An 8,810-nucleotide genomic window follows, 5' to 3' on the forward strand; every position below is an offset into this window, starting at 1 on the left:
ATCATGGAGTTTACGTCGTTTCTTAGTCTGTTTCTTTCTAGTTTGAGTTCAGTCACGTGGGCTTGGAGTTCACTGCTCGTGCTTTTAGTAAGCTTTGACTGACTTTTACGAAACTCAGAGCATTTTTTGTCTCTGGTTTTCATAGCGGCCAGTATTTCGGAGTGCATCCACGGCTCAGCGCGATTTTTTACCCTGGTGGTTCTTCGGAGGCAACCAAAGTGAAACGACTCAATCACGAAACCAGAGACTGTTCTTCTTAACCAGCTAATTATCTTTGACTGAACCAAGTTGGGGCAAAACTAGCCCCTTACGTGACTGCGATCTGCAAGCCAGGGGCTTTTAGAACCAGTTCTGGGACAATAACAGACATGGAGGCAAAAACGTCCGCTCTGTTGAATTCCGTTCCTCCTTATGGACATATTATTGCTCACGAGAAATGGAGAGGCTCATCTCTGATGGAAAGCATAAAGGGTAACGTAATGTTAACTTGTGTGTATGACATGTGTACACAGATGTGGACGCCTGGACGGTAATTAGGGGAGAGACCACCAAATAAGTCGCCTCACAATTCAAAGCGGAACTACGCCACATTTCAGAATTCATACAGGGTCCGTTTGATTGATTGATTAAAGTTTAATGGGTACAATACAGTACGGCTCAACAATACACAATTGTTAAGAGGATGCACACCAGAGAAAGACTGTCGTCTTGTTTACATCAGGGTCCCCCGTTTTCAATTCATCATAACATTTATGACATACAGATAAACACAGTGGCGGCCGGTACATTCTTCTCCATGGGGGGCGCTATACCAAACATTTTGCAAACATGTACCACGCATTGGCATCAGTGGCGGCCGGTACATTCTTCTCCATGGGGGGCGCTATACCAAACATTTTGCAAACATGTATCACGCATTGGCATGTCACTGGCAGCGGACAGCTGACCAAGCGAACACTGACTCCCCACAACACTACCAAACCACCAACAACACACAACCAGTCAAATAAAGTACAGTCTAATTCACAACTTGAAGCACAATATATAAATAGAAAAGTTAGAAACAAACTCGCTCCGTCTCCAAACACACGCATACGCACACAGAGAGAGAGAGAGGCCACTCAGGGCCCTTTCTCACTCACTCTATTCGTTTCTATTTCGTTCCGTTCTTCCCGTACCGAGATCTGATCCGAACTCTCCCCCCCCCCCCCTCTCCCCCCTCTAGTTTGTGTACACACTTCATTCTGGGTGCGCTCTGGGTTTTGTTTACGGTTTGCGTTTTGAGCTTGTAAGCTTGCCGTAGTCGATGATGTCACGCTCGAAATGTAAACACAGGAAGTGTTCACACGGAGACTGGAGAATGGATGTTGATATAAAGATACAAATAACTAATAAATATGAAGTTATATTTGAACCTCTGTTGTCAAGCCTTGTCAATATAACCCACCCCCATTTTCTCACGAATGGAACTCTGTTGTAGAGTCCGCTTTTGATCGTTTTGCAGCGTTAACAATAACGCTAAGCTAACGGCTAACGCTAACGTTACTGCAACATACTAGTAACTCGCATCGATTATATTGAATGTCATTGATCTACTGGTCGACCGAAAATGTAAACGGGAATGTCTTAACACGACTGCGGACTCTGGATGTTGATATAAAATGAACAAATTGCCAATAAATATGAAGTTATATTTTATCACGAATGGATGGTGTTGTAGAGTCCGCTTTTGAGCGTTTTGAGCGATCTACTGGTCGACCACGGCCGACTTGTTGGGCACCACTGGTCTAATAGAAATAAATGCATTCGAACAATGTTATAGACATAGCAATGGCAAACAAAATTTATGACGTTATGTCAGCACCAGGCGCCACGCCCGTGAAAAGGTACAAGCTCGCAAAGCCACACCCCCCGTTCTCCCGGGACCGACCCCGAGACCACCTCTGCCAGCTGGTCCCGTTCAGCGGGGGGTGAAACGATTCAGCGCCGTTTCGCACCCCAAAAGTGGTGAGTGAGAACACTGCCCCCGTGCTCCGGGACGGTGATTCGGTACAAAAGGCTGAGTGTGAAAGCCCCCTCACTCACCACACTACACACTGAGTAGCCTACTGTGTGCGTCAGAGAAACCACAAGCATACAAATATTTAAGTAGGTACAGTTACAGTACAACTATCACCATATTGAGCCGTACTGTATTGTACCCATTCTGCAATCTGTTAAATAAAGTTTTCATTCAGAGAGAGAGAGAGAGAGAATCACGGAATCACGTTAGTTAGTTTAGCATTAGCTGAGTGGCTAACAGCGGCTAACGTTAGCTGAGTGGTTAAGAGAGAGAGAGAGAGAGAATGAACTCACTTTGTTTAATTGAATCGTGGTCCAGCCGGAGGGCTTGATAAAGTGTATGTGTATGTCCACTGACTGTCCCCCAGACTGTTGTCGATGTATATCCACTGCCCACTGTCCAGACTCGAGACTGCATCACAACACATGAACACACAGCATCGAACATCCTGCAAACTCCACTTCTAAACAAAACCGAGAAATGCGGCTACGGAAAAGTACTGGCATCGCGTCGGCCAATCGGAGAGCGTCTCCGCGAAATACGGCTACGGAAAAAAAACTGCCGTCGGCCAATCAGAGAGCGTCTCCGCGAAATGCGGCTACGGAAATTCTAGACGCTGCTAAGGCTGCTTGCCTAGACCGCTTCAAATCGCGCCCGGCTTCCAACATAATGCATCATATTTCAACGCACAGCGCGTTACGCACTGATTGGCTGCGACGGATACAGCGATGACGCACTCGGAGCGCTATTGCGTCTAGCCCGGGCCGAGAGAAATACGGCTAGGAGAAATGCGGCTATGCGACAGTGAGTCACTTCCTGTTCAGGAAACGATTATTTTTATTTGATATATTAACGTTATATTGTGCATTGGAAACACAAACATACTTAAAATGAGTAAATATTATTAATTTTAAACATGTTTATATTATTTATAGGGCTATAAAACAAAAACAAATATTTCTTGTTCTTCTCTCTTTTAACAGGGGGGTCGGCGCCCGAGCGCCCCCAGTGGCCAGCCGCCACTGGATAAACAGTACTGTTACATCCAGACATTCATGACGTCCTATGGTCTAACATTTAGTGTAGTGAACACGAACAAGTTGGAACAACTATCTTAAATCTAAATACTGATCATGAGATGTTAGGTTTGTTATAATCAAGAGACGATATGACACAGGCGATAGCTTTCGAGTCCGTGCGTGCTTTATTTAACCCCCCCCCCCCCCCCCCCCCGTCACACATCAAGATTCCTACCGCACAAAGGTTCCCATACAAATATAACCTAATACTACACTGATGTTATTGATTGATTGAAAACTGTATTAACAGATTGCAGAATGGATACAATACACACAATTGTTAAGGGGATGGAGTCAGACCAGAGAAAGACTTTCGTCTCGTTTACAATCAGGGTCCCCCATTTTCAATTCATAGTATTTATGACGTACACAACATACAGATAAACAGTACTGTTACATTTATGACATACAAATATACAGTACTGTTTAAGAGACAGCGTTTCTAAAAGAGAGTATACATTTGAGGGGGAAGAAAGTTAAACTGTACATTGGGGGGGGGGGGTTGGATATTTACAGGGGCCAGTTTCGAATTGCAGCATATAGGTGCTCTTTGAGAGCGGTTTTGATTATGATTATTATTGTTACTCATACAAGGGTACTACGACTATGCTTGCACCTCATGGTACCAAAGGCACTAAAACAAGATTACAAACATCACAAAACAAACTGGTCAGACTACTGCTTGACCTTACTCCTAAAACCCACCTCACCCCTGCCCATTTTGACAACCTAGGATGGGTTAGAGTAGACGACAGAGTACAGCAACTTGCAATGGGCCTGGTCTACAAGATACACTACACCACTAAGGTACCCATGTACATGTCGAAATACTTCCCAAAGGTCAGTGAATACCATGACTACAACACCAGCGGGAGCTCCACAAATCATGTTCAACCCAGATTCGGCTCAAACAAGGGACTAAACACGTTTCACAATTATGCCACAACAATGTGGAACGCCCTACCCACAGCCGTAAAATAATGTGAATCCCCTACGGGAGGCTGCAATTCGAAACTGGCCCCGGTAAATGTCCAAACCCCCCGCCACCCAACCCCCTCAAATGTACAGTTTCTTCCCCCTCAAATGTATATATTCTCTTTTAGAGAAATGTAAATAAGCAGTACTGTATATTTGTATATCTTGTATGTCATAAATGTCTGGATGTAACAGTACTGTATATCTGTGTCGTGTATGTCATAAATGTTATGATGAATAAAAAATGGGGGACCCTGATGTAAACAAGACGAAAGTCTTTCTCTGGTCTGCATCCCCTTAACACTGTGTTAAGTCTCTCTCTAATTAAGGACCACACAACTGTCATTGATTACATTGATTGTCTTTTGTACTGTAGGTGGAGGTGTCAAAATTGTCTTTGAAAATCAACTTGGTGTAGTGGACTTTCATCTGCCCAACAGAAGCTGTATCTTCTATGTGTCTGAATGTGACATTGTGGCAGGAAATGACTACAAAAGAAAGCTTGTTCGCTTTAGAAACGTGAGTAGGAGGAAGTATAAAAAGCATTCATGTTACATTACTGTCTATGTATGATAACAGTTCTTGTATCCAGTCTCTCCATTTTATTCTGTCCAAAATAATGATTACCCTCTCTTTTCAAGGCCAACAGCAGTTCCTTGGAGATTGTGCTTGTAGAGAAAACCAGACTCACCGAGCAGTACCTCACTGCCATGCAGAAGTTTGTAGTGTTTGAACTTGGTCTGACACTGTTGCTAGTTGGCAGTCAGACAGAGGCCTCTCAACTTATTACTCAAATTGTAAGTAATGGCTTCAGACCAAATCAGATCAATTGTCTCCGATTATTATATACATATTGAAGTAACTATGTAAGGGATAATGTATAGCTACGAGGTCATTGTCGCAAAATAATTGACCGACACAGAGTTTAAAATACCGAGGCGCAGCGCCGAGGTGTTTTAAACGTCAGTGAAGGTCAATTATTTTGCGACAGTGATCGAGTATAGCTATACATTATCCCGCTTATTACATGGCTAACTTACTAACAATATACCTAATTCATTTTACATCGACAAGACGAGATCAAATGCAGACGCAGTTCTGTTCTGGCTCCGCTGTCATCGTCACACACACTCCGCTGTCAGCAGGTGTGTCTGATTGGCTGCACTGATACAGTGTGTCGGTGGCCTTGATCGCGAACAGCTGCGCACAGCGGTCATTATTGTTCCACAGAGGTCCGTTATCGAGTAATATCGGACCTCTGACGAGCGCTATTGACCAATCACAAGCAAGCATTTCGGCGAATGTGAAAACGCCATGTAATAACATTAGATATCATCCAAAATGTACAAATGCACATGGCCTCTCTAACTCTAAATGTGACATAACATATATAACGCCGGCTAATATTCACGTGGTTTGTAATGTTGTGCCTTGTGCAGGTGCATGGAGAGAGCAGTAGAGACAACCCGTTTAAGAGGAAGAGTGCATCTCGGCTGCTGGACCCTGTGGTCCTGGCCTTGGTGCAGAAGATTCCTGGGCTGGGGAAGGTCAAAGCCATGGCCCTGCTGCAGCACTTCTCCAGTATCCACCAGCTGTGTAATGCCGCAACACATGAACTGGAGCCCATTGTGGGCCAGGCTGCCGCCCAGAGCATCAGCAGCTTCTTCCATAACCCCATGGTATGATGACTGCTCTACCACCGTGTGTCCGGACACACAGAGGGACAGACGGACGCGGAGGACAGTCTTTCTCTTAGCTACCAGTATATCAGGGCTGAACAACAGCTTTGGTTTTGTTGTGGCTAAAAACATTACTATAGTCATCACCAGTTTAGGAAATTAACTTAAAGAGATTATTTTCACATTTATGATTTATATAATTTTATATAATAATTGTATTTGTATAGCACCTTTAATACATTACATTTACATTTTTTTAATACAAACATTGCAGCTCAAAGTGCTTCACAGCAGTAAAAAATAGAACAAAATTGGCAGATCAGTGTATCCGTTATGTAGACGTATAAAACAAGCATAAAGTGGAGTAGTGGGGATCCTAAATAAACTAAACTTGATTTGATCTTTATTTATCTCGTACATTTCAACCATACTTGTTTTTATTGCTACCTCAAAGCCATTCCAAATGGATACCCCACAAACTGAGATGCACTTGCTTTGGATTATAACCCCCATCTCTGCCCATGAACTAAACATGGTAAGGCAAAATTTCATTAGGTTTTTCACATTAGGATCTAACATCCCAATAGGCCTCTTTGTTTACGGTTTGATTCAGTTTTAAAATAGACAGTAATAGTGCGGCCGGGTAGCGCAGCGCACTAAGCGTCTGTCTACCACCACAGAGCCAGTGGGATCGAATCCGGCTTGGCCGACCATCCACACTAACACAATTGGCAGTGTTAGCGGGTGGGAAGCCGGCGCGGGTGGGTCCTGGTCGTTGTAAACAGCGACTCCTACAGTTCGGTCGGGGCGCCTGCACAGCAAGGGAAGGATCTGGGAGAGGTAGTGTGACCTTCCACACGTTACACTCTCCCAGTGAGAGTTCACGCTGCCAGGTGAAAAGAAGCGGTGGGCTGGGTACACGTGTGTCGGAGGAAGCATGCGATAGTCTCCGCCCTCCCAGACCGACTGTAGGGGGTAGAGTGCGCAACGACCAGGAAGGGGATTGGGAATTGGCATAACGACTAACATTGGGATGGGAGAAAAACGGAAAAAAGGAGGAAAAAGATAATAATAATAAAATAAAATAAATAGACTAATAAAAAAAGAGTCAAATAGAATAGACTGAGTAAAATGATGCAGCAGTGCAATAAAATAGTTCAATAAAATAAAATAGCCCTCATTTACAATACAATAATCAGTGTTGATGTAATGAGTATAGGCGGCAACAGAGCAGTGCAGTTCTAAATTACAACGGAGCAGTGCATCGCTCTTAACACTTTGAGTTTCTTTACAAAGTTCAGTTCTAAATTACTTTAGAGAACAACAGAGCAGTGCATCACTCTTTTTTGTTCATATTTCAAGGGGATTTTATGAACTTCCAGGGTATTCCTGTTAATCTCCCACCTTCATAGTCACTATGAGGGGGCTAGAAGGTGTGTGTGTGTGTGTGTGTGTGTGTGTGTGTGTGTGTGTGTGTGTGTGTGTGTGTGTGTGTGTGTGTGTGTGTGTGTGTGTGTGTGTGTGTGTGTGTGTGTGTGTGTGTGTGTGTGTGTGTGTGTGTGTGTGTGTGTGTGTGTGTGTGTGTGTGTGTGTGTGTGTGTGTGTGTGTGTGTGTGTGTGTGTGTGTGTGTGTGTGTGTGTGTGTGTGTGTGTGTGTGTGTGTCTGCGAGGGAGAATGAGAGAGAGCAAGTGAGCATGCAAATGGAAAATGGTGCATTTATATATAGCTTTAAAAAAAAATTGTTCCTCACATTCACACATTCACGGTGGCGGCAACCATGCAAGGTTGCCACCCTGCTCATCGGGAGCCATTAGGGGTCTTGCTCAAGGACACTTCGACACGCTGCCCGGGAGGAGCGGGAATCAAACCAGGAACCTTCCGATTACTAGATGATCTCTCTACCTCCTGAGCCACTGTTGTCCCCCATGCATGTGTACTATGAAGTCAATATTGTGTATTACGCCTACAATAAACCGTATCCTGGGACAACTTGCATACATTTGATACCAAAAGATTCACAAAATGACAACAGTGTTACAGTGATAACACTACCATCCCAGAGGGAGAAGAGTCTTGAAATCCTCCGAAATTCCCCGTTTCCACTTTTGACTATTCATTGACCCATGCATAGTGGGCTGAGCTGAGACATACAGGGACCTTGCCAGTATTGACAGTAACTTTCAGGGTTTGAATATCTTTAAATATATATATTATAAATCTTTTCCCCTCCAGTTTTAGATTGAAGTGATAACGTTCAGATCGGACTTTAACCCTTTCACTAGCACACTACAAAGGGTTAAAGCTTTCACTACCACACTACAGAAGGTTAACCTTTCACTATCACACTAGACGGTTAACCCTTTCACTACCACACTGCAAAGGGTTAAAGCTTTCACTACCACACTACAGACGGATAAAGGGTTAAATTGTACAAGAAGATGAGAGACGTATTCTTCTTCAACTGTTTATTTAGTAAGAAAATGCGTGGCAGTTACAGGTGCTCACTGGGAAGTCAAGATGTCCATACACTCCGGTCTGCTTGTCTAACGCTCTTCATCACATCTGTGAAAGGAGTTGTTGACTTGGTTCTTGTGAATGTATTACGACCCCTGTGTCCCCTGTTCCAGGAGCCCCACGTCGAAACAGCCCATGACCTCTGTTGTCAAACAATAAAAGTACTCTTATTTTTTTACCTGACTGCTAATCTCATGTCTGCTATTCTCTTGTGACTGTGTTGTAATAGCTGCCAGGTCATGTTGACCATGGCATTGACTATAATAATACATTTAATTTATATAGCACATTGACTTGGTCTCACCCTCAGTCTGGGTCTTGACTTGGTCTCAGTCTTGGTCTTGACTTGGCCTCGGTCTTGGTCTTGACTTGGCCTCAGTCTTGGTCTTGACTTGGTCTTTGTCTGGGTCTTGACTTGGCCTTGGTCTTGACTTGGCCTCAGTCTTGGTCTTGACTTGGTCTTAGTCTGGGTCTTGACTTGGTCTTAGTCTGGGTCTTGA

The 8,810-nt window shown here is 43.9% G+C and overlaps 1 protein-coding gene across 2 annotated transcripts; it reads left to right on the forward strand.

Annotated features, from left to right (window-relative positions):
- Window positions 1-258: 258 nt before the first annotated feature.
- faap24 (FA core complex associated protein 24) lies at window positions 259-6,002 on the forward strand. 2 transcript variants are annotated; one of them, XM_084334798.1, is made up of 4 exons: window positions 259-471; window positions 4,493-4,635; window positions 4,758-4,913; window positions 5,556-6,002. In XM_084334798.1, the coding sequence occupies exons 1-4, from the start codon at window positions 369-371 to the stop codon at window positions 5,799-5,801; spliced, it is 648 nt and encodes a 215-aa protein (XP_084190924.1). In that variant the 5' UTR covers window positions 259-368; the 3' UTR covers window positions 5,802-6,002. The 2 variants fall into 2 exon arrangements, with proteins under 2 accessions (XP_084190924.1, XP_084190925.1); XM_084334799.1 differs by lacking the exon at window positions 4,758-4,913.
- Window positions 6,003-8,810: the final 2,808 nt, after the last annotated feature.

This window comes from Notolepis coatsorum (genome assembly GCF_963971535.1).
Source record: "Notolepis coatsorum genome assembly, chromosome: 18".
In the NCBI taxonomy this organism is placed as follows: domain Eukaryota; kingdom Metazoa; phylum Chordata; class Actinopteri; order Aulopiformes; family Paralepididae; genus Notolepis; species Notolepis coatsorum.

Coding starts and splice junctions, on each gene's coding strand:
- faap24 (XM_084334798.1), top strand. CDS start 369: ATGGAGGCAAAAACGTCCGCTCTGTTGAATTCCGTTCCTCCTTATGGA. Junction 472..4,492: donor TCTGATGGAAAGCATAAAGG/GTAACGTAATGT, acceptor TTTGTACTGTAG/GTGGAGGTGTCAAAATTGTC. Junction 4,914..5,555: donor CTCAACTTATTACTCAAATT/GTAAGTAATGGC, acceptor TGCCTTGTGCAG/GTGCATGGAGAGAGCAGTAG.